The 24715-nt window shown below is 51.8% G+C and overlaps 3 protein-coding genes across 4 annotated transcripts in view; all 3 read left to right on the forward strand.

Moving 5' to 3' along the window:
- Window positions 1-611, forward strand: part of LOC130253479 (rho-related GTP-binding protein RhoF-like) — a 32163-nt gene extending 31552 nt beyond the window's left edge. For both annotated transcript variants that reach the window (XM_056492069.1, XM_056492068.1), the window contains exon 5: window positions 28-611. In XM_056492069.1, coding sequence (XP_056348044.1) covers window positions 28-195 — 168 coding nt within the window. In that variant the 3' untranslated portion in view covers window positions 196-611. The remainder of the gene's footprint in view (window positions 1-27) is intronic.
- LOC130253457 (mas-related G-protein coupled receptor member H-like) overlaps window positions 1-24715 on the forward strand; it is a 151152-nt gene that overhangs the window by 59488 nt on the left and 66949 nt on the right. The gene's annotated exons all lie outside the window — the stretch shown is intronic.
- Window positions 1309-22617, forward strand: LOC130253602 (lysine-specific demethylase 2A-like). The gene is made up of 13 exons (XM_056492304.1): window positions 1309-1400; window positions 1714-1741; window positions 2934-3038; window positions 16031-16169; window positions 16777-16855; window positions 18022-18068; window positions 18182-18360; window positions 19112-19218; window positions 19529-19622; window positions 20080-20233; window positions 20938-21053; window positions 21158-21284; window positions 22094-22617. The coding sequence occupies exons 1-13, from the start codon at window positions 1381-1383 to the stop codon at window positions 22615-22617; spliced, it is 1719 nt and encodes a 572-aa protein (XP_056348279.1). The 5' UTR covers window positions 1309-1380.

Genomic DNA, 24715 nt, shown 5'->3' on the forward strand with positions numbered 1-24715 from the left:
GGGGAGTCTGACTGTGTGTCCCCGCAGGGAGAGGCCATGGCCCGGCAGGTCCGCGCCGTGTCCTACATGGAGTGCTCGGCCAGGTACCAGGATAACGTCGGGAACATCTTTGAGACAGCCTGCAGTGCCGCCATCAGTGCCGCCCGCCGGAGGCAGCGCAAGACGAGACCCAGGAGGGTCTGCTTGCTGCTCTGAGCCCCCCGGCTCGGCACAGCCCCCCGGGATCTCCTGCCGTTCCCAGGCTCCGACCGCACCGCGGCTGCTGCCGCGGCTCTGCCTCCACCCCCAGAATGCCGCTGCCGCCCTCCCGGCCCGCGGCTGGCGCTGCTGGTCACCGTGGGGGGACAGCAGGAAAGCATTGTAGCATGAAGAAACTGTCACTGGATCCCAGAGTCCTGTGACTTTCCCATAAGGAATCCCAGCATGCTGTCCCTGTCCCACCAGGAATCCCAGCATCCCATCCTACCGTATGTGCCAGCATCCCCTGCCAGCCGGGCTCTGGGAGCAGAGAACTGATTTGGGGGCTCCCCTTCCCGCTGGCAGGCCAGCGCCGGAGGGTGACACGGGGTGACTGCGGGGTCATCTTCTGCCATTAAAGTGACACAAAACTCGTCAGTGTGACACGGTCCCTGGGGCAGGAGCAACCCCTGCACGGCCTGGGGGACTCCGGGTGGGTGTCGGGGGCACGGGGGTCCCACCATGGGCCTGGGGTGGATGAGAGGCTACCGGCATGGGGTCACCTGCTGATTTTGGGTTGAAGTGTGTGTGAGCACGTGACCAGATTTGTGCCGCACGTACAGGTCAGTAGGGGTACCGTTTATGACCATTTGTATAGTTACATGTATATGTTTTTACACACGTATTAATATATAATGCATATGTAACTATATGGTTGATGTATAACCACCCGTATCGCTATATTTATTATATATATCACTGCATATAGCTCGGTTATAACTATCTATATAACTATATATAGTTTATAAAAGCGTTGTTAATATCTACAGTATATAACTAAGGAGCTGAATGTAATTACGTAGGTGCATGCAGGTACGTGCTCGCGTCGCTGCATTCAGACCTCCACACAGGCGTGCACAGCCGTGCGGGGATCCCGAGGAGCCTCACGGCGGATCACGAACCCCCCAAAATCCCACCGGGGATCCCCCTCCGCAGCCCCGGCCGGGGGGCGTGGCCACGCGTGGGGCGTGGTTTGGTCGGGAGTGGGCGTGGCCGCCCAGAGCGGCGCGCGCGCGGGGCGGGGAGGGGCCGGGCTGGGGAGTACTCGGCGCACGCGCGGCGTGCGGGCGCGGGGGGGAAGCTCCGTGCGTGCGGCGCGTGCGCGCGGCGTCGGTGTGTATGTGAGGCTCTGACGGGTTCAAAATGGCGGCGGCGGCTCCTGTGTGAGGAGGGGGAACGGCGTTCCGGCCGGGGGGCGGCGGCGCCGGGGGGGCACCGCGCGGGCGGACGGGGCGGGCGGCGCCGGCTCGGCACTCGGCGGCGCGGGGGGGTGCAGTAGTGGTGGTGGCGGCGGCGGCGGTGGTGGCGGGGGGACGCGGGCCGCGGCGGCGGGGGGCGGCCGGCGGGGCTGTCAGCGCCCGCTGCCCGCGCCGGGAGCGGCGGGGCCGGAGGCGCGGCGGGGCCGGGACGCGATCGCTGCTGACCGGGGGGTTCCTCCTCCTCTGTCTGTTCTGTTCCCCCCTGTGCCGGCGGTAGAAGAGGACAAAGGCGCAGGAGAGACCTGGTGAGCACCGCCGGGGTCAGCGGCGACCCCCGAGTTCGTGCGGGGCCCCGGAGCGCGGCCGGGCGGGAGCGGGCGCGGGCGGGTCTCCCCTTGCCGGGCCCCGGGAGGCCGAGTCGGGAAGTTGAGGAGGGGGCGGCGGGTGCTGGCTGACAGCTCCCCGGGGACCCTCCCGTGCTGCCGCGGCGGGGGCGGGCTGGGGTGGCCCGGCGGGCCGGGGGTGGCCGCCTCCCCCGCGGCGGGGCGGGCGCGCTGCGCTCCGGTTGCCCGGTTGTTTATAAACAGAGTTCAGCAAGTGTGGGGAAAGTGCTTCCCTCGGCCGGGCCGGGAGTCCTGGTGCCGTGGTTCCAAGGGAGGAGGGGGTCGAGAAGGTGCTGGCGGGACTGGGAATGCTCTGCTATCGAAGCCGGGGGTCGGGGAGGAGCAGGATGGAGCGAGTTCTCCCTGCGTGGTCGTAGCGGTCCTGTAACACTACAGGAGGTGGCGGATCTGCTTCCCCGATCCCATTCCCCGATTCTCCTTCCCGAAGGTCTGACTTAGACTTAGTCCTGGGGATCAAGAGCCGTGCCATGCCTAGGCTTTGGTTGGTTTCCGTCCCTTTAAAAAAAAAAAGTTGTAGGTGCCATTTGATGCCCTGGGAGGTTTTCCCAGGTTGGTGTGTGGTGTCACAAGGTGGTACATTTGGAGAGCTCAGCATTTAGGTCTCCTCCAGCCAGGAGTTAAAACCCTAACTGCTTCCCTGCTTGGGTGCTGCATGTAGAAGAGATCCCATATGCCTTCTCTCTTCGTGGGAGATGTCCTGTTTTAGTGTAGTTTCTCCCAGGTGCCACGGTCCAGGATAATCCTGAGGACAGTGGTTGTGTTGTTTGGAGGAGCTGGCTCTCCAGAGTCTAATTTTGGGGAGGCCACTGTTTGACAGCACCTTCTGTGGTTTTTATCCCGCTGTGGGCTAGTGGAGCTGCTGGTGGTAGTCTGGAGCCAAAGTGGGAGACCTGCAGCTCCTGTTGTGTTACAGAAGAGCTGGTGAAATAATCTACCTTGACATTTATATTAAGTTAGAATAGGAGCCTTAAAAGTTGGGGTGGGCTCATCCACTGGGTTCAGCCCCCAGAGCGGGGTGGGGCTGGCCCGAAAAGGAGCTAAGGAGTGTGTGTGTCCCCGTGCCCTTCTTCACTGTTTCCCTCTGGCTTCCAAGGAGGAAGAGGACGACGACAGCAGTCCTGGTGTGTCCTTCTCGCTCTCTTCTGAGGAGTCGGAGATGGAGCCCGAGGAAGAGCGGATCCGTTACAGCCAAAGACTGGTCAGTAGCGGCCTTGAAGCAATCCTATTCCAGTCTTGGTTCTGTTGCAGCTGGAGAAGGGAAGGGCTTTTCCTGGCAGCAGGGTTAAACAGGCTGGTGGTGGATGGATGCAGCCTGCACAGAGGTGTGGGCTTGGCTTAGATGGCTTTGTGGGTTTTTTTATGTCACCAGGTTTGTCCTAATGAAGGAAATTTGGCTGCTGAGCTCTGGAAAGGGGGGTTGGAGGCTGAAGCTGAGGAATGAGCTTTGGGATAGGAACATGAAACTGGTGTCAGTGCAGTTTCTGACACAACAGGTTTTTTCTGTGTGTCTGTGACAAGCAGAGGACCTGAAACACTGTGTGTTACCATTCTTGATGAGTGGCTGTGAAATCTGGGGGAACCAGCTCTCACTTCAAGCTCCAGTTTTCCTGTGCCTGTGTCTCTTCCCAGTGTTTTGAAAAAGCTGTTCCAGCATTCATGTCCCAGTCAGGCCCTGTCAAGAGCCCTGATGTTTGTGCTGCTGTTTGGTGGGACTGCCTGGGAATTGGGCTGTAACTGGGAACAGCTTGGGAGCAGCTGCTCTTAGAATCTTAGAATCTGAGGTGATATTCCCAGAGATCCCAGGGAAGGAGGGAATCTGCGTCTCCCACGCTGTTTTTGAGGCAGTTGCAAACCCCCGTGGGGGGCAAGTGGCAGCTCTGTGGTGGAGTCCCTCTCTGAGTCACGGTGGTACCTGTAGCCTCACCTTCAAAGTGCTGCCCATAAAGGTAAATCCTTATCCTTTAATTCTCTGGAATCATTTGGTGTGAGGCTATGTGGTTCTTGGCATTAAGCTTTGTCCTCAAGATGAGCAGTCCTAGGTTCTGGGGAGTTCCCAAGTGCTTCAGTGGATGTTTTAATTTGGCATCAGCAGCAGTTCCACCTCCTCCCTCATCTTGACACATTTATTCCCACAGCTGTGCGGAATGCAGCTCAAGGTGCTGGTTTGAGTTCTGGGGAGTAATCCAGGGCTAACCCAAAGTATCTGGATAAAGATACAGCAGGTGAAGTGGACTATCAGGCCAGCAAATTGTCAGTTTAAAAATGCTTATCATCTCTCAAATAAAAATCAGGAGGAGTTGGTGTCCTGGTGCAGGTGGGCTGGGCTCCAGCAGAATGTGCTAAGCTGGATAAATGTGCCTGCAGGCTGATGAGCTCTGTGCTTAAGGGGGTTGGGAAGGCACATGGGCAGCAGGGTGAGGCTCACCTGGACTTGTGTGGCCTCATGTGCGTGAGTTGTCTGTGCTGGCCTGAGGCCCGGAGGAGGAGGTATGACCCCTGTGTGGTGGGTCAGGCTTAACTCCTACCTGCCATGCTTTTCCTGGAAACTTCCAGCTCATTATGTGCTCCTGCTGTGTCAGTGATGCTCTCTTGCTGAAGGACCCTTAAAAGAGGATTCTTTTTCTTCTGTAGAACATGATTTGACTTACTCAAATATCCCACAAATGGCTCGGACTTGGGAGCTGGGTTAGTAGGCCTAAATGAAGAGTTCCAAGTAGGGAAGCAGTAAGCTGGTGGTACAGTGTGTTTCTGCTGCTGTCAGCTGTGTTTCTGGTATGTGGCAGGGGCTCAACTAGCAAAAAATAAATGTATTTTAAAAAAACCAATCCAGGTGTGATGGTAGTCCTACTGGCCAAACAACCTGGACCAGAATAGTTTATGGTGGTGAAGGAGCTGAATTAGTTGTGTGGTTTGATGGTACCATCTGAGTTGGTAGAGGAAGTTTGTTCTCTGGTGTGTCAGGTAATCACACTGACAGGATCTTTTTCCTGACTGGTTTCCATCAGGACAAAGAGGAAATCTTGAGTGTTCTGTGTTATTTTATTTAGTTTGCACTAATGTCACCTTCCTCTGCCTCAAAAATCTGGTGTGTGTCTGTTTTCTGAGTAAATTTATCTGTGTTGGTGAAAGATCTGGGTTTGGAGGAGAAATTCACCTCTGCTTCAGGTGTGGTCACGTTCCTGCAGAAATTCCCTGCGGGGTCACACATGCCTGTGTGGCACAATGGACACTTTGATTCGGTGGGTTGCACTGCCCTAACTGTACTTGCTTCCTAGTGCAGGCTCTGCATCCATGACTCCCAGGATAATATAGGCCTGGGTGAGTTGCTCTGGACTCGGGGATATCGCTGGGAGGATGTCTTGTGCCCATCCAAGACCATCTGTTGGAGGAGCTGTGTCCTGGTGAGCTCTGGGAGTCTCAGGCAGACACTGGGGCATGCTGAGTGTGGAGGGGACACGGAGGAGCAAGTTATCCATGTTCCTCACCCAGAGACTGGGAGCAGTGGAGATGGGACTTGCAGGCACTCTAGAATCGTTCGCTTCTAATTCTGTGTGAATGTTCTGCCCTAACGAGGCAGTTCTTGGTGCTTATGCTGAGGTGCCACCATTTCAAGCTGGAGTTGAGTGTTTTGCAGGCCCTTAACCGCCTTTAACTGAGGAGCTAAATGCTCTATTGTGTCCTGAGCCTGAGTGACAGTCCAGCCCTGGTACTAACAATGCCACGGTCCTTCTCTGAGACTTGGAAATCTTAGCTGGCTATCACTGGGTGGTTGCACCCAAGCCTATATCATACCAGGCTGTTGGGCTCCCCAGAGGAGCCTGCATTCCTTAAAGGCTCTGGAGAAAAAGATCCTTTGGCCTGCTGCTCACAGAGGTTGTCTGCCCTTCTGCAGAGCCATCCTGCCATATTCTTGGGTGCTGGAAGTGTGAGGAAGTCTCACCTTCTCCCTGCTCCAGGGCTCATTTTGGCAGGCCTGTGCTGTGAACTGAGACTAGCAAGGCCCTGTGAATAGCAAGCTGGGATTAGCACATTACCACAGTGCTGCCGTGCACTTGCAGTGACAATATTCAGAGTGAGAAATGAAGGGCAGCAGCACTGGATCACTTTAGAATGACTTGGGAGCACAGCAGGGGAGTGCCATTATCCAAGGGATAAATCCTGCTCATCACAGTCTTCCCAACAGTCTGTGTTTCAGGGTGTGGTTCCCAGTCAGAGTTGCTGGGGTGGCAGAGCTGGTTGAAGAGGTTTTCTCACTCCCTCAGTTAGTGCCTCAGGAGCTGATGGTCCTGAGGTGAACGCTGCCTCAGAGCATTGTGGCTCATGCCCTGGATGGAAGTTGTCGGGGAGGAGGCATCTAATCCCAGCTGTTGTCTGTGCTGGGGTAGTGAGCAAACCTGATGGGGCTGGAAGTCTGAGATGGGGAGACAGGGTGGGATAGGAGCCTCTTAAACTGGCTCTGCTGCTGGAGAGAGCCCGAGGAGGAGCCTCACCCTCCCTGGGGGCTCTGTTGACTGAGCCACAGCTCCTCCTGGAGATGCTGGAGGTTGGCCCCAAGTTACCATCCCTGACTGGGTGCACTGTCACCCTTATTTCTCTGTGGAAGAGGTTGTGACACCCATGAAGGAAAATGAGTTCATGGAGCAGGAGACCTAAGTGCTGTGGGTGCTGGAGAATTTGGGAGATGAGAGGGGAGCCGGGAGTGAAGTGCTGTATCCCATGGTCTGAGGCAGTCTGTGTCCTGCCTTAACACTGCCCTGCCCTCTGGTCAGATCCTTGTGTGAAATTTGAGAGGAGGCTCTGCCTGTCACTACCAGCCAGAAGCCGAGGCCTCTCCTGTAAACAGCAGTTACCAAACCTGCCCTTACATGTCGGTGTCCACGGTATCCCCTGGGAGAGTTTAGATGGGCTTTGCAGCATGTGGAGCCATCAGCTGGGGGATGAAGCCTGGGGAGTGTGATGGACAAGGCTTTTCTTGCAGCCCTTTGTGCTGTGGAGTAATCCCAGCTCAGCCCATGCCTGAGGGATGGCACTGCTGGCTCTGGCCAGTGCCCAGAGTCCCAACAGCTGGAATCTTGTGGTTTCCAACTTGTTTTTGTCCTTTCTGCAGGATGGATGGGGTGATGTCAGTGCAGGACACAAGTCGTGGGGCAGGAAGGCCCACACATGTTGACAGGACACTTGTGACAGTTTTTCTCACGGGATGGGAATAGATTGAGGGAGAAATGGCCTCAGAGCTGGGAGAGGGAGGTCGGGGGAGCAGGCTGTAAGCTGCCTGTGTCAGGTAAGATAGGGAAAAGGAGGATGCAGCTTCCTGCCTTCCCTGTGTTGCTCTATCTTGAGTGTTTCATGGTATCCCAACAGTGCAAGGAGTTTCAAGGAGCAATCGCATCAGGTTCAGCCCAACTTCTTGTTTGTCCTGTAAAGCTGCTCACTACCAGGTAATGATCCCTGGAGATTGCTGATGTTTGTCATCCCTGGGTACTGGGGGGTGACAGAGGCCAGTGCTGCTGGATACTGGCTTTCCCAGGGCTGCTCCCACTGATTTGGGATTCTTATGAGTGTGCTGGGTTGACCCTGCCTGTGTTGCTCCCTGCAGACATTGAGCATGGGATGAGCCCCAGGCACTGGGTGAGAATTTGGTTGTTTTTACATCACCTGCTCCCTCTTCCCCACGTTTGAAATGTGACACTGGCAATTCCTGTCAAGCCAAGCTCCTTCCTGGAGTTCCTCTGTGCCCTGTGTGAAACCCAGCCTGGCCAAATGTCCGTGGTCTGCTGGATGCGCCTCAGCTGCCCAGTCTAGACAGGACCCGGGCAAGGGGGGTAATTAATCTCTCCCACATGCCTCAAACTGGAGGCACTACAATGAGTCATTCCAAATGACCCAGGTGTAATAAATGAGCTCTAAATAATTCAGGGACTGTTCAGATTTGGTCTGGGCAGGGCTTTGGTGGAAGCTAGCAGCAACTGAAGGCTATTCTTGGAAAGCTTTAGAAATCCCTGTGAGCATTTAGATCCTGCCAGATGCATGACTGTGCTGTTCCCTGGGAGAATAGGTCCCTGAAACCAAGTGGATGCTGTTCCTTGTCAGCAGAGAGGGATGCAGGAGGTAAATATTGGTAGAATTCCTACTGTCCCAAGCCTGGCTGTGTCCTGAGTGTGTCCTGGAAGCTGCAGTGCTGACTAAGCTAGGAGTCAAACACCACCAGGAACACTTTAAGTTACCTGTGAGTTACCAAGCAGTCTCTGCAGGCTTCATTTATGTTCCTATAATAACCAGGAATAAGTTTTTCCAGTGTTATCCCAGCTGGCGGTGATACTGACAAGTGACGAGAGCAGTCCCTGTGCCTCCAGTGCTGTTTTAGTTATGTCAGGAGCCACCCAGATTTACAAGTCACTGCCTGGGTTTGGGGGGACAGGACACAGGTGGGAAAGTGGTGATATGCTCAGAAGGTAGAGAAACAAGGTGCTACCCTAATCTTGTTCTCTGAAAATGTATAACAGAAGCGATTCCCTTCAGGATGAGATCTCTGGTGCTGCTGCTGAGGGAAGAATGTTGCTGATTCCAGAGGAGGAAATGATGGCTGAGCCTTTAGGGGGCTGTGAGGAACTTTGGTGGTGTTCTTCCCTTCCCACAGTGACTTACATTCCCTGTGCTGCTGATGTTCCCTGTTTACCTCATTTCCCAGTTCCTGGGAGCCAGGTGGAGAACACTCCTAGCTGGCTGTGGATGCTGCTTTCTGCCACTTGATGTGGTTCAGGTGAACCTGGTGGCAAAGTATATCCTGGGAATCCATGATGGGGGAGAGGAGGATAGAGCTGTTGGGCAGGGGTTTTGTCCCATTCCTTCTGCGTCTCTGTTGCTGTAGCAACAGCACTGGGAGTAAACAGCAATGAACTGGCTTTCCAGGGATTCTGAATCTCTCTGAAGTTCCAGGAACTTGAACCAAAGAAGTTTTTGGGCTGAGATCTGCTCAGGGTTGCAGGGTAGTAGATTTTACCTATTTTAGCCATTGCTCTGTACACAAAAGGGTTTTAATAAAGCTGCCCGCCACACACCCTTTTAGGTCAAGGAAAAGGCTCTGTGAGCTTTGTTCATGCTGGTCCTCAGGGCTGGGAGCTGAGTGCACAATCCCGTTGTTTTTTAGCCAGTGCTGACAGAATTTGGGAAAAAATACCACTTCAGAAAAGTTCTCCTAGTTCTTCCACGTACCCCTGGCTCCTGGGAGCTGTAATCTTGGGATCAAGCTGAGGCAGCTGGAAGTGGAAAGGAGAGGGCTGGCAGTGTATGCTCCTTTAAGGTCAGGCTACCTCAGTGTCTTTAATTTGCTGTGCATAAATATTTCCATGTGTCACTGAGCCCCTTTGCCCCATTTGGAGTAAGGAAGGGATGAGTGCTGGATTCCTTATGGAGGAGAGGGGGAGGGAGTGTGTGCAGGGATGGTGTAACAGCACAGAGTCCAAAGGAAATATCCTTCCTAGTAGCTGGATACCCACATTGTTCATATTCTTCCCAATTCTGGGTTGTTTTCACTTTCCCTGAGCATCCTCAGCCTTATAGCCTGAAATGCAGCCAGCTTGCTGCTGTTCCTTTAAAAAAGAGTGTCAGCTGAGCAGGAATTGCAGTGCAAACCTCAAAGCTTCCTGTGTTTTTGTTATCCCAGTACTCCTGTGGTCCAGCTTTACTTAGGCTGTGGATGATGGGACAGAACTGGCAACAGGTTTTGGCAGAGCTAGGTTGGGACACTGAGAAATTTGGAGGGTGCACATTTCCCTGATAAAAAAATCCAAGCTAGTCCTGTGATCTCACAGTGTGCTGAGGACAGAGAGGTCCCCAGCAAGGAATGAAGTTACTCAGGGCTGACCTGCTACTGCTGGATCAACTGCACCTCTGAGTGCATACAGCTCTGTCCCTTGTCCTGAGTCTCTGCCTCCTGGTCTGTGTGCACAGTGGTGGGAATATGGATTAAATGTGTATAATTTTCAAGCCAGCCTTTTTTGGAGCAGTTTGGTCTATTTTACTCATATTCGAGGAGATTCTGTTGCCTTCCTGCACAAAGCAAAAGGAGCAGAGCTGGTACTGCTCATCTACCTGACTGCATAGGGCACATGCTGGGGACACCTGGCAGGGAAATGGCTCCATGCAGGGTTTTTTCCTTGGATTTTTTCTGATTAGGAATGGGATGTAATTCAAGGGGATTTCTCAGTCCTCTCCAGAAAAGAGAAGGCTGAATGTCAAGGGATGGCTTTTAGCACTGAGGGTCAGTGTTCAGCATTGAGATGGTGTGGAGGGTTTGATGGTCCTTCAAGAACTTCTCCAAGCTTTCATGGAATCCAGGCAGGATTTGTCCCGATGGTGGAAATGGGTAGTCTGGGGGTTAGCAGTGCCATCAAAGCCTGTTGGGACAGTGGCTGTGTGTGACAGAGGCTGCAGGTGACTGGAGTGAGGAGCCGTATCCTTTCGTAGAAGCAGTGCTCCCTTTTTGGGACTTCTGCCAGAGCTGCCCATCTGTGATCTGATCTAGCGTGTTCCTCTGCCTCGTGGTTTCGCTGCTGTGGCTGGTCAGTGTGTGTTTTGGGAGCAGCTGTGCATCATCCTTGGCCCCTACATGCTCCTTCCCCACCTGCCTTGCTCCAATTCCCCAATTATTCCTCATGTACATTCAATTTTGTATCCCAGAAGTGCAAACCAAAGCATTCTTCCTGGTCATTCTGAAGTGCTGCCAGCCTTGCTCGTGATAGGAATCCCTCCTGGAGCTGGGAAGCCTGGAAGGGCTCCAGTTTTGTGTAGATCCTGTTTGCTCCTCAGTCTGGTGCTCTGAGTCTGTCTTTGTGCAGGGATGTGCCACCTGAGATATGCCCATTCCGCACTCCAGGTTTTGAGAGAAATGGGACATGGTGAGGGGTGTTAAACCTGAGTTAAGCTCAGTGGTTCCTCTTGTCCTGAGTCTCTTGAGGGGATTGTGCCTGTTCTTCAGATCCTTAGTGGTACCTCCCATATCTAGGAGAGTGGGGAGTCCAGAATTGAAAGTGGGAGAGGCACGGAGGAAAGGAACCTGCTGCCTCTGTGCTGTGCTTGTGCTCCAGAGCTCAGAGCTCAGGCCAGGAGCTGAAGTAGGAGGTACAGACTTGCAGAGGAGGAGGATGTAGAAAGGAAAAGCTCTTGTGCTTAAGATAAGCAGTGACCTGGCAGGCAGCTGACTGGGTGTCATAATCTTGGTGCCTTGGTTCTTCACACTCTGGAAACACTGGCAAGGGAAGACCTTTCCCGCATAGCCCATTCTGGCATTGGAACCTGCTGTGCCCTGGGTCTGTCTGATCACAGCCTGGCTGTTCCCCTGCTTGTCCATCCTCCTGTCAGGCTGCCTTGTGCCTTCCTGGAGAAATGGAAGTTGTTCTCCCCACTTTGCTACTGCTAAAATTGCTGGCATTCTCAGCGCAAGGTCTCAGAGGCAGAATTCTGGACTTCCCTCAGGTACTCACTTGAGATCAGACCACTCATCAAGAGATTTGAATGTTGCAGGTCTGGATTTATCTAGACAAGAGCCACAGTTGTTTGCTGTAAAAATATGTGAGAATTCCTTAACTGAGGAGAGTTGAGCTGGTTGATTTATTATCAGTTTTGGTGCATTTCTTCAGAGTAAACGTATGAAAGGATGGGGTGAGGAAGAAAATGCACTGGTAAGTCACACTGTTCTATGGATAGACTGGGACCAGGGAGAAGTTAAAACCTGTAACAAGGGGAGTTCGGGATTGGAAATGGAGGTGAAACTTCCCTGCATTCTTCATGTCAAAAGAGTAGAAAAGGGTTGTGGAAGCCTCACAGGGACAAGCTGCTCTGGAACAACATGCAGAGGGAGAGGAAAAGCGAGGGGTGCTCTAGTCTGCTGAGGGGGAAGGAGCTGTGGCATAGGAGGAAGAGGTTCCTGGCGACTGGGAGATGGAGCTGAGGGAGGGAATAGCAGCAGACAGGACAGGAAGTGACTAAAATACTGTGGTGTGTGTTGGTTTCACTCTTCAAATACATGAGGTTCTTTCAGCGAAAGGACGGCTTGTTCTTTTTTTCAAATGTGACCTTGTACTCGTTCTTCCCTCAAAAAAACCTCACAGGAGAGGAGTTTTCTGGCTCTCTTCAACTGACTGTCAGCTCCTTTGCTGTTAGAGGGAGCTGTACTTCATGGAGGCAGCTCTTGCTGATGGGAAGAGATTTCCAGGGAAAGGTTTTGGAGAGTGCCACTCTGGACGTTTCCCTGGAATCCTTGGCCAAAATAAAATGCGGGTGAAAGAGTCAGAATAGAAAGGATAGCTGTCAGCAGGATTAATGCGCATGCTTCCTACTTCATCCATTAATTGAATGGTACCCAGGAGGGACAGAAAGGAATGGTGAAGGACAGCTATCTTAGGTGGGAATTGCTGGCTGTCTGGTCTTGGAGGATGAATAGACTGCCTTTATCTTAACCCTGCCTGACACAAAGAGAAAATGTTTGGACCACTTGTCAGTTCTTCCTTAGTAAAACTCTCAGCAGGGTGAAAAATGCCTGAATCCTAAGAGACAGCTGGGAAAACTAAGTGAGATTTAAATATTGCTGCTTAATACTGAATGCTGAGATTATCTGATAGATAATGTAATGTGCCTGACTCTGTGCCCTTGCTTCACTGGAGCTGAACTTTACCCAGAACATTGTCACAGGTGGCAGTTTTGGGGGCATCTGCTGATCTCATTTTGGGAAACTGTGTGTCCCTGGCTGAACTGGTTGATACTGGAAGAGCTCCCAATAGTGGAGTCACTCCCAGGAAGAAGCAGTTCTAGTCTAAGAGTCCAGGACTGTGAGTTGCTGATGTTCTCTGGATGGGCTGTAGGAGTGTGCTGGGAAGGGATACTCAGCCAAGCCCCATCCCTAGCCCAGGCTGTGGGATAAGGGTAGCCAGCTCTTCCTAGAAGAGGTCAAACTTGGTGCTGTCAGAAGGATTTGCACAGTTCTGTGTGTGTAATAGTGGGGAGGTGAGGTTGGCATTAGCTTGTCATGGCTTTGCAGGTGTCACCTGTAGCCACTTATTTATCCAGGCAGCAATTCCCTGTGTGGCACATCAGAGAGGGTCTTGGAGCATCCACTGAGCGCGTCTGTCCTCGTACAGAGCCCTGTTTTGGGGACATGGGTTCTGTGGTTTGTGTCGCTGTGCTGTGAGGAAGCTGCAGACTCTAGGAGGGGAAAACTCCTGCAGATGCTGCTTCTCCCAGAACGCATGCCTGGAAGCACAGAAGCCTTTCCTTCCTCCTACCTGCTCTGGGGCACTGAAATATTGTTTTTCCCCACCCTCCCAAGACAACAATGACATGAAAGCAGTGTAGCCCCAGCCGGGTCCGATGGGATGGGAGCTGTTTGCATTGTGCTTTTGGGTCCTCAGCCATGCTGGGTTCCCACTCTCCTCCATGCTGGGCCAATTAGGAGGCCAGACTCTTCCCTGCCCACCCGAACAGACAAAGCTGATCTGCCTGAGAGCTGGAGGGGGTTTGTGGCTGATGCTTTGCTGATGACAGGAGCAATAGACTTTGGAATTTGCTCTGCTGGAGGACACAATCCTCTTCCTTCTCTGTTTTGCATCCCTATTTCCTCATTGCAAAAGGATTCAAGTGTAAGGTGTTCCTGCCTGTTTTCTGGTGTTTGTGGTGTGGCTGCCTTATCGTGGGGTGGCTTGGGTTGAAGGTTCCAACCCGTTTGCTTTGAAGGCTGTGCTGTGAAGGAGATCTGGGAAAAGAGTCTGACAGTTCCCTTATCCCACAGTGCATTTCCAGCATCCACCCGTGGCACCAATAGGATCTGAATCAGGCCCAGCCACGTGGTCACATTTCTGTTGAATGAGCTGCTCTATGCAATCCAGAGTCTGGCTTGGTGCTGCTTCCAGAAGGACAGACAATGCCTGGTCATCGTGCCTGTGGCTGGAGCTGCATTCCAGCCCAGATATCCCAAGGTTCATCCTCAGGTGGGACTCACCCGAGTTCCAGCCCAGTGCAGTAAACCCTGCTCCTAGTTAAGTGTGGCCAAGGGAGTCAAATGTAATCTGTTAAAGGATTGGTTTGGACGTAGCTTCTTCTTGCCAGATTTTCTGTGCCAAAACTTTTTCCCCCAAAGGTGAGGTTTTGAATGCAGCAAAGGCAAAAGAACTGCTTCCCCTGCTAAATGTGAGTGTCTGGAGTAAGGAAGCAGGTCAAAAAGCAGTCTGATCCTGCAGTGAGCCACCACCCATCTGATCCCAAAGCAGATGAGATCGTGGACTGCAAAATCTTCCTTTTCATTGTGCACATCCTCTGATTAATGGCAGAGAGCTGCTGCTGGGATCTATAGTCCTAGACTTGCCTCAGATGGGGAAAAGTGAAATGTTGGTCATGCTGGAAGGTGATTCACATCCTTGCCTGGCATAGGTGTGCCTTGAACTTCCTTGGTGTGTTTTAGTAAGGAATAGGATGAAATGGGCCTTCCACCAAAATGCTGAGTTCTTCAGAAAAAGCTGAATGTGTGGTTGGCTCATTGGCCCTAGATCCTGCTCTGCTCTGTGCCCTCATTTTAAAGCTGAGTACCATGCAGGCTTCATGGATTACCTGAGTTTTAAGGAAAAATGCTTTATGAGGTGGGTTAATCATCCATTATAACACAGTCATAACATTTCTCCATCTCCAAGTTTCGATGCATCCCCTTGAAAGAGCCAGTCTCAGTTTAAAGGCAAAGTGAGCATTTGGGAGTTCCAGTTTTTGGTGTATGCAGCCCAGCCTTAGCAGTGTGAAATTCCAGTTGTTCCCAAGGAATAGGTCACTTCTACTGGTGCCACTCCCATATGTCAGTGCTTTTTAAATGCATTTTCCTGCCTTTTTACAAGTGTTTCTGTAAAAACCTGTAAATAAAGTGAGTTTTTGTGTTGTTAAAAACGTGGAGAGCCCACTCATCTTCAGTGGATGGCTTAAGACAAAGGAGGGCAGCCCTTTTCCCTTCTTGTTTAATCCTTGGAGCAATTGGACACACCCTGGTTGCAGGATCCTGACGACTCTGCCTGAGGTGCCCCATTCAGGAGCAGCTGATTGTTCCTCCCAGGCTGATGAGGTGTTTGTGTCCCAGTCGCTCAGGTTTTTGGAATAGGAGTTGGAAAGCTGAGCACAGTCAATGGGCTGTTAACAATCGCTGAGTGACTCTGTCTTGATGGCAGGGGAACTCCTTGTGCATCCATCAGCCTGCTTGAAACTGGGAGTTAAAATTGAATGTTGGAGGGGGTGGGGGAAAAGCCTTTTTTTTGTGTGTGTGTGTCCCTGTGTGCTCCTGCACTGGTTCATCTAATTAATTTTTAAAATGTATTTAAAGCAGTGCTTCTGTATGAGGGAGTCATTTGTCTTTCTCCAGTGAGGTTATCACAGGCTGGTTCTGGTGGTGTTGCCGGGGATGTGACACTGCCCCATCCTGTCCCTGGCTGTCTGCTGGCCCGGCAGTTGGTGTGCACGCTTGATAATGGGAACATCCCGAATTAGGGGAAGGCAGCTTCCTGGCTAATTCAGAGTAGGTTTGGCTTTTATGTGAGGGGATTTAGGGAGCATTCCCACGCAGGGCACTGCTCTCTGGCCAGGTGGGCAACAGCTGGGGACAGTAATTTCTTCCAGATCCAGCAATGCCAGAAGAGGATGTCTGTCAGGAATCCCTGTACAGATGTGCTTATGAGAGCCTTGAAGAAAAGTGTTCTTTCCACTCTGCTATTCTTCCCCACAAAACAAGGGATTAAATCACCTTTTGTGTACAGGCACAATAAAGATGAAAACTTGAGAGTCTTTTTTAAATCATTGGTATTCTGGCAGACATTTAAACTCAAAAGTGCCTTTATCTCCAGTGCAGCAAAATGCTGATGCACCTGTGAAAGTGGGGAACTGATTCTTTGTTCTTTGCCTCAGTTACACTAAACTCTCTCCCCTCCTCCCATGTTGTGTTGGAATTCATTAGGAGTGATTATCTGTCTCATACAGCCCAATTAGCGCAAATCTGGATGGAGGAGGAGCAAAGCTGATGTTTCAGTGATATGTTTTGGATTCAGGACAGACCTGGGCTCCCCTAGAGGCCGTGGCTGAGCTGTGCTAAATTGGCATGAGGTTCTGGTTGTTCCTCCTGCTCCATAGCTTCCCTTCCTGGTCCATAACTTCTCCCTTTTCTCCCCTCAGCGTGGCACGATGAGGCGGCGTTACGAGGACGACGGTATCTCTGATGATGAGATTGAAGGGAAGAGGACATTTGACCTCGAGGAGAAGCTGTCCACTAACAAGTTCAACTCTACCTTCGTGGTCTTCATGGAAGGCAAAGGTTTGTCTTGGGACTGCTGGTCCTAGGGAGTGCATGTGGGGAATGGCATGGAAACAGCTCTCTCTGGAGAGCATGGAGCTGGTCTGCAGCTTGCTGGGACATGTGGCAGCCAGGAATGGGAGGGTTTGCCTGGGTCAGCACCTGTAATTTTAGACACATGTGTACCAGATCCTTAATTCAAGGGCTCTGTGGAATGTCTCCCTTTCCTTTCACCGTGCACATGGCTCTGTGGGATGGCATTTCATCACACAGCCCCTTATGAGGATTTACTGGGAGGGAGGAGCCCTTTTGCAAGGCATCTCTTACTTGGCTCTGAGCTTCCTAGGGAAGTGAGCACCAAAATCCAGGCTGTTCACCTGTCAGGAGCAGCCTGTTGGAGCAAATCCTCCTTATAGGGGTTGTGTGTGAGGCTTGTTAGCAGCACTCACCATGCTGCTGCCCTTCAGAGCTGCTGCAAAGGAGTTCCAGGATTTCTGAAGGAGTGTAGAAAAGCGAGGAGCCAGGGTTGGACTAGGGACTTCCAAAGATTCTTTTCAACCTGAGCATGTCTATAATCCTCTGAAGGAGTTTCTCCTAAACCTTCCCTCTTCTTGTCTCCCCACACCAGACTTCACAGTTGAGTACATCCAGCGGGGTGGCCTGAGGGACCCACTCATCTTCAGGAGCTCGGACGGCCTGGGGATAAAGTAAGTGCTGGAAGCACGGAGTGGTGGTTGACTCTGGCTCAATTCCTTTATCTCTCCATACTGTGTGGGATCTGATCCTGGCCAAGCTGGTTTGATTGTGTCGTGTCCATGCTGTTCTTTATGTGCAGTGGACAGAGAGAAATATGTTCCAGCTCCATTCTTCCTAGTCTGTTTGGACTGAAAATGAGAGGACTGAATTGGCTTTAGGTGATCAGAATTCCACCAAATGTCTGGGAATTCCCACTGCTGCTCTGATGCAACATCTGGCTGGGTTTCTTTCCTAGTAACATAGGCATCTATTTCCAGAGAGTCAAACAATTTGTACTATTTCTGGCACTTTCCAGAATTCCAACCTCGTTTTCTAAACTTGTAAACTGCTGTCTGCCTCTCTTGCTGAAGTACATCCATTGAGGTTTGCAGCTCTAAGTGTAAACTGGGTCAATGTTTTTTGGGGTTGATTAATACAAAGATTAGAGGAATAAATGAACCTTTACAAACTTTCAGAGCCAGTACCAGCAGCACTGCTCCAAACTCCCTCAGCTGGCTGTGAATGGATGGGTGATGTCTCATCCAGTGGAGGATGTTTTGTGCTGGGGTGAATTGGGTAGGAAGTTGTGCCAGGCTCAGTTTAACTGCTGGGTGACTTGGGAAGGTAGATTTGATACTGGGGATTATAATGTGGCTGAAACTGGATTTCTCCTGAGCTTTTGGGTATTTCTCTGGGTCAAGAGCGGCTCAAATGGCTGCCAGCCTGCTCTGCCTGTGACAGCAGTGTTTGTACAGAGAAGGGTGCCAGTACAAACATTGGAGTGGTTCTGCTGTGTCAGTGGAATATCCTGCGTGTCCTGCTCCGGCCTTTGAATTGGGATAACTCACACGGAGCAGCCTTTTAAAAGAGAGCTGGGATTGCGTAGCTCAAGGTCTGCTGGCTCCTTTGCTATAAGTCACTGTACAGCAGCTCTGGAGATGGTACATCGTATTCCCAAGCCTGCTTCCCGAGCCAGAAGTTTGTCCTAGTGTTTCACCCTAATCCTGTGCCCCCAGAGATCCTGTTCCATGGCCTTCTCCAACCCCAAAGCTGCACAGGTGTGCCTGCATATTCCTGAGTCACAGGATGTGCAGCCAGAAGCACTTTATGATATTTTAGCCAGGTGTTTGTCCCGCAGGATGCCGGATCCGGACTTCAGCGTGAACGATGTGCGGCTGTGTGTAGGTAAGTGTCTGGAGCCACCCTGCACTCACTTGTGTGGTTGGGATCTTTGAGGTTCTCACTTCCTGGAGTCTGTAGTGCACAGGGACAGTTTAATGACGTGTCTGTCATGGCAGGGAGCCGACGGATAGTGGATGTGATGGATGTGAACACGCAGCGGGACATCGAGATGTCCATGGCGCAGTGGGCGCGCTACTATGAAACGCCGGAGGAGGATCGGGAGAAACTCTACAACGTCATCAGCCTGGAGTTCAGCCACACCAAGCTGGAGAACCTGGTGCAGAGACCTGCCACGGTGAGCAGGGCTCTTCCTCCCACAGGGATCTGCTTTCCCTGGAAATCTGGAGGCGAGATGCAGCCTGGCATTGGGATGTGGTGAAAGAGGGGCTGCTCGGAACACGCGTGGGCTCAGTGGGGATGTCAGTCTGGAAGCTGCTGGAGCTGATCTCGCAGTCAGGCTGTGGTGACCATGGCCAAGTGCCTGGCATGTCACTGCAGGGAGATGGCCTGTTCATTGGCTGTCAGCAGTTAGAAACGTGGAAATCTGAACTCCCCAGTGTGGCTGGGAGGTTTCCTAATGCAAAATGCTGAAATCGCTGAGGGCAGAGGAGGCCAAGACTGGAGGTGTGCTGGAAGGGGGGCAGGAAGCTGTTTTGTGATGGGAAAATGAGTTGTGGGAAGTGGGATGGGTGGGATGAAGGTCCAAATTCTCTCAGCAGTCAGCAGAGTGGAAGTGGCAGCTCTGTGGGGCCAGTTACTTCTCTCTGTTAACTGCAGAGGGAACCTCAACATCTCTGGCACTCCTGAAGCTTAGGGAGTTGAATCCCCACCCTAGGAGATGCTGTCTGGTATGTTTTTTATGGAAGTCCACAGCTGGCATCTGAACACCTGATCCTAAGTGCTTTATGTGTGGGACTCTCCCAGTGGCACTGGGAAAGTTTCTGGGTGTGGGGAAGGACCAAAAAGAGATTTGCCAGCCTGGGGTAGCAAAAGGTTTTGCTGTGCTCCTTTTTTCTCTGCTCACCTTTCGTACTTCTCTTCTGTAGGTGGATTTAATTGACTGGGTTGATAACATGTGGCCCAGGCACCTGAAGGAAAGTCAGACAGAGTCTACCAATGCCATCTTGGAGATGCAGTATCCAAAGGTGCAGAAGTAAGTGACTTCCTGAGTTGTGGTAGGCAGCAAACAACCTCTTGCAGGAAAACTGCCCAAGGGAGCAGCAGTTTGTACCCAAGGGGAAGGGGGAGGAACAGTCTTACAGCTTATTTTTGTGGGTGACACTTGTAAGGCCACTGCAGTCACTTATTTAATCCCCTTTAGCTGTGTGGAAGAGAGGCTGGGTGGCTTGTGACACTGCTCTGAGACATTGGCTTGGGGTACCCATTCCCTTGGAATGTTTTATCTGCTCCAAAGTGTGGGTTACCATTCATTTTCACCTTCTCCTCATCTTGTTTTCCACCAGGTACTGTTTGATGAGTGTCAAGGGCTGCTACACAGATTTCCACGTGGACTTCGGTGGCACTTCTGTGTGGTACCACATCCACCGAGGGGGAAAGGTAGGACTGTCCCTGTCGGGGAAAGCACCTGTTGTTCTATTTTTGTGTAAATCCATGAGGATGCAGCTTCCAGACAGCAAACTGAAGTTTTTCCACCCTAAACTTACCGATAGTGCATGAAGCCAGACAGGTGCCAATCCCTAGTTCAGGTGTAGCTCTAACATGGTAAATCTAACTCAGTAAATCTCCTTGTCACTCTGGTGGCTTTCCTGAGTTCTGTATCTCTTGACACTGATGTAAATCATACCTTAAAAAGCATCCCAAGCTCAGGCTACCTGTACACTACTCAGTGTTTCAGGCTGGGAAAGACCTTGCTTGTCCTCTCGAGGCAGGGGCAGCTGTCCATGTCATTTTGCTGGGAAGCTCTCAGGGAGAGGGGTGAGGAAGAGATTCAGATGCTAGGAAGAAGCTGTTCATTATGTGATGACTTACATAAGCGTGTTGTCTTTATTTGCAGATCTTCTGGCTGATCCCTCCCACACCCCAGAACCTGGAGCTCTATGAAAACTGGCTTCTCTCAGGGAAGCAGGGAGACATTTTCCTTGGGGACAGAGTGTCAGAGTGCCAGCGCATCGAGCTCAAGCAGGGCTACACATTTGTCATTCCCTCAGGTACTCTCAGGGTGGGCAGGGGCATCCCATTCTTGGCCAGGGTTGTGGCAACAACTGGAAACTCCTGGGACACTGGCAGGATTTAGCTCCCTCATGAGTCTCTGGGAGAGGGAGATGTGCTGTGGCTCTGTCCTCTTGCTTGCCGCCTCCCAAAACATGCCTGTGATGGCATTGTGGATCCAGCCCAAGTGTTAGGAAAGCTGTGGCAGGCTCACATCACATTTGATTAATTATTAAAGGAGGTTTTCCCAAATCCTGTCATGTTGACACATGGAGCAGTGTAGGTTCAAGATAGGCTGGCCCAAGGCAGCTCCTCAGCTTCCTGATTATCTTCATGGCACCACTGCAGAGCTGTGGCTTACAGCAGGACCTGGAACAGAAAACACCAGGGGTTGCACAACTCACTCATTTGAGTCCTGTTATCACAACTGACGCCTCTCCTAAACCGAGTGGCTTTGCCTTAATGAAACCTATGCTGGAATTCCCCAGATGTTGGACTTGGCTGGATTGCTTAGTCTTGGAGATAAGGACTGGAACTTGAGTTATTTTGAAAGTGTTTGGAGTGTTGGAACAGACTTTGGAAGGCTGTTTCCCTTGGTGCTAGGCCTAACGCGATTAGGAAACAATCTAGGATGACACTAGGGTGACAAAAAGCTATGCAAGGTGGATCAGAAGGATTCTTTCAACTCTGCTTTCTCCCCAAGGTTGGATCCATGCTGTGTACACTCCCATGGACACGCTGGTTTTTGGGGGCAACTTCTTACACAGCTTCAACATCCCTATGCAGCTCCGGATCTACAGCATCGAGGACCGTACACGGGTAAGGGGCCCGTGCTGGACACCGGGCCTGACCTGGTGTGGCATCTGTCACCTGAGAGCAGCAGTGGGAAGGAGGCCTGACAGAACCTCTTGCCTGTTTTGCAGGTCCCAAATAAATTTCGTTATCCCTTCTATTATGAGATGTGTTGGTACGTGCTGGAGCGCTACGTGTACTGCATCACCAGCCGCTCCCACCTGACCAAGGACTTCCAGAAGGAATCCCTCAGCATGGGTAAGTCCAGCCCTTATTCCTTCCTCACCCTCATCCAACTGGCTTCTTACACCCTCCTGCTGGGGCACTGGATCAGCAGTGTGGCAGGCAGGGGAGGGCTGGGTGGGGTTTTTCTGAACATGAAGTCACAACCAGCCAGACTTCTGCTTCCTCCTTTGGCCCTGCAGCAGCCTAGGTTTCTCATAGCTGTGAAACCAGCACACCAGCAGTTCAGAGCCTTGCATGGAAGAGATGTGGGGAAGTTGCAGGGACCACTGTGGTGCTGGGGGCAGGAATTCTCTCTGGCTGGCCAGATCCTTCTGCACACAGGGTTTGAAGGGCAAACACAATTAGTTGGAGCGCTCAGTGACCTCATGGTCCTGGGTGAGTCCACATCCTCTTTCTCACACCATGAAGGCAGCATCAAAGTCCTGAGCCCTCAGTGGGAGATCCTAAGCCCTCCAAAGCAAAATGAGGTTGGACAGGGCTTTGAGCAACATGATGTAGTGGAGGATGTCCAGGCCCATGGCACTGGGCTTGGACTAGATGATAATCCAGATCCCTTCCTACCCAATTCCATGAAATTCAGTCTAGGACATGAAATTTAGTCTAGAGCATTTGCTGTTTCTTCCTCTGGGACCTTTTTCCATATCTGGTGCCTTGCATTCCCACAAACAAAAGAGGAATGGGATAGGGCTGTTCTTTTCCAGCTTGTCTGTTTCTTTCACCTCATACAAATCTGTTGCTCCAGCATCCCTTATGACTTGGGGGATCCCACTAAACATGGAACCTCTCCTGTGATTGCTCTCACTGTTTTTCCATCATGGCAGATATGGAGCTGAGCTCCTCAGACTCTGTGAACATGGAAGAGGAGGAGGAGGAGGAAGATGATGATGAGGACGCAGCAGGGAAGGAATCCCGGCGCCCCATGACCAGGAGGTCCATTCTCACCAGCCCCATTGCCAACGGTGCCAGTGTGGACTATGACGAACTGGGCAAGAGCTGCCGGAGCAGCCTGCCAGGTCTCAAGAAGACCCCATCCATAGATTCTTCCGACTCCAGCCGGGGCTCCCAAAACGGCCAGGCCTGGGACCCGAGCGGGGGCAGCCCCCGCAAGAGCAGGAAGGTGCACCTGACCCAGTTTGAGCTGGAGGGGCTGCGCTGCCTCGTGGACAAGCTGGAGTCGCTCCCTCTGCACAAGAAGTGTGTTCCCACCGGCATCGAGGACGAGGACGCCCTCATCGCTGACGTCAAGGTAGGCCTGAGCGAGTGCAGAGCGCTTCCCACAAGGAAACTGGGCTTCATCCTCACCCTACCCCTGTGCTGGGCAGGATTGGTGTCTTCCTCTGCATGAGGCTGATACTACACCTGAGGGACAGCCTTGGGATTGGGGGTTGGGAAAGCAGAAGGGTGGCGGGTCCTGGCTGGATCCCTTATGGCTATCAGTGCAGGCAGGCATGCTCATCGCTGATGCAGTTCACTTCCACTTTTGGCTGTGGACTCTGTGGCAGTTGGAGCCTTTTCCTTGCTCCAGGTGGATTTGGCTTTGTTCCTTTGAGTTGTTTGCCTAGGGTGTAACCTGGAGTTACTAGAGTCAGTTAATTTGGGCTGGTGAGGGTTGTTTGGATTTTATTTGCCTCCATCTGTTGAGCTGACCCAATGAGCTTTGGTGTTTTAAAGGGTTTTAGCCCTTTAAGCACTGGAGTAGGAATGTCAACTTCACTCTGTCCCCAGAAATCCATTCTAGTCCCTAAAAAGTTACCTTCTGTTCCCTTCCTTGCTGTTGGTGATCTGTACAGCTGCTTGCCTGTACCAAAGCTGATGGCCAGACACAGCCATGCATATGTCCTTGTCTTTGCCATTGTTTTTATTTCCAAGTGCTGTCTCCTGATGTTTTTTGTGATATTCATGTAAATCCAGAGCTCTGCTGTGTTTAGAGCAGAGGGTGCAGCTCTGGGGTCCCAGGCTCTTGGCTGAAAGAGACTAGGTGCTATTAGGAGCTGAATTTCTGGTTTTCTGTGGCTTTTCAGGCATCCTGTGTGTGCTGTGACCTTTGAGAATGTGACGTGTGTTTCTGAGCCCTGTATGGTGCTCTGGAGGAGCCTGAGCTGTGGGCTCTGTGTTTCACCCTTGAACTGACAAAAAGTGGCTGGTGTTGGGCATTTTGAAGGCAGAGCCTTAAAGGTTGTTGGAGTTTGAGATTTGATCAAAGAATTTGTTCATGTTTTGGAGGTGGTAAAGGTGTGCCTGTGGCTTTGGTGTGATGTACCCATCCATGTGTCCCATTGTACCTCGCAGATGAGCTGGGGGTTGACAGCATTTGTGGTCCCAACAACTTCCATGAGGATTTGCTCCTTAAAGCTAGCTGTCCCTGGAGGTTTGGAAGTATCCTGAGCTGCAGGACTCCATCCCTCAGGACTGGCATCCTCAAGGCATGAAGCTCCTTAGTCACAGCCTGCAGTGGCTGGGGAAAGTGGGACAAGTTTGTCCAACCACAGCAAAGTCCAACCACTTTCAAAACCCATTTTCCACAGAGGTGATGGAAGTGGCCAGTAGGCTTGTAAAGCCTGAGAAGGGTTTAAGACATTTCTAGCTAAACTTTCTACTGGGGCCACCAATGCGGCAGGTACTTTTGCCTTTGTGTCGCCAGGTAAGGTCATTGATGGAGCTGGGATCTGGCCAAGCTGGGAAAGCTGCACTTTGATCTGTGCTCCCCGCGGTCAGAACATGGCATTTTCTCGTTCAGACTTGCAGGGCTGGCACCTTGATCTGCCCGTCCATTGCCACCCTCTGCTATCCAGTTCTCCAGGCACACCAGGAGCAGGAAAATGCTCCCTTTTCCCACAGCCTCTTGTGTGGTGATCAGGATTTCAGGGTATCTGTATGTTGGGTCACAGGGAGAAATATGTATCCTGTCACGAGTTCAGCCTGGAGCATCATGTTGGAGGGATGTGACACTTTGGATGTGACAATGTTGTGCTTCCAACTCTGTGGCAGGAATTGTCTGAAAATTCTGAGTGTGGTGGGGGTCATTGGAAGGATCATTGACAAAGGGGAAGTTTCTGAGACATCCTGTTGTCTTTTGAATGCTTCCGTCCATGCTTTCCAACCCCTCTGTGATGTGCTGGTTTCCATGACTGGATTTGACAGGAGGATGCTCATGAGGCAGCTGACAGCAGGTCTAAAGCCAGGCCCCGGTGGCCTGGCATAAACAGGTTGTATCTGAGCTCTGCATGGAGCTGTTGGAGCACCAAGGATTTGTAGAAACAAGAGAAGCCTCTCCCAGAAGTGCTGATCCTGTCTCCAGGACCTCATCTCAAAACCTCTGGTGTCGTATTGCCCACTACCTGCCTGGGCAATGGGCACGGGGAATTTGGTGAGGAATGGGGGGGATGGTATCCTCAGGAATGGGTGAGGAAGTTCAGGGTGGCCTGTGAGCTGTGCCAGGAAGG

Source organism: Oenanthe melanoleuca, chromosome 5 (assembly GCF_029582105.1).
Source record: "Oenanthe melanoleuca isolate GR-GAL-2019-014 chromosome 5, OMel1.0, whole genome shotgun sequence".
Taxonomy (NCBI): Eukaryota; Metazoa; Chordata; class Aves; order Passeriformes; family Muscicapidae; genus Oenanthe; species Oenanthe melanoleuca.

Coding starts and splice junctions, on each gene's coding strand:
- LOC130253602 (XM_056492304.1), top strand. CDS start 1,381: ATGGCGGCGGCGGCTCCTGT. Junction 21,054..21,157: donor GCATCGAGGACCGTACACGG/GTAAGGGGCCCG, acceptor CCTGTTTTGCAG/GTCCCAAATAAATTTCGTTA. Junction 21,285..22,093: donor GAAGGAATCCCTCAGCATGG/GTAAGTCCAGCC, acceptor CCATCATGGCAG/ATATGGAGCTGAGCTCCTCA.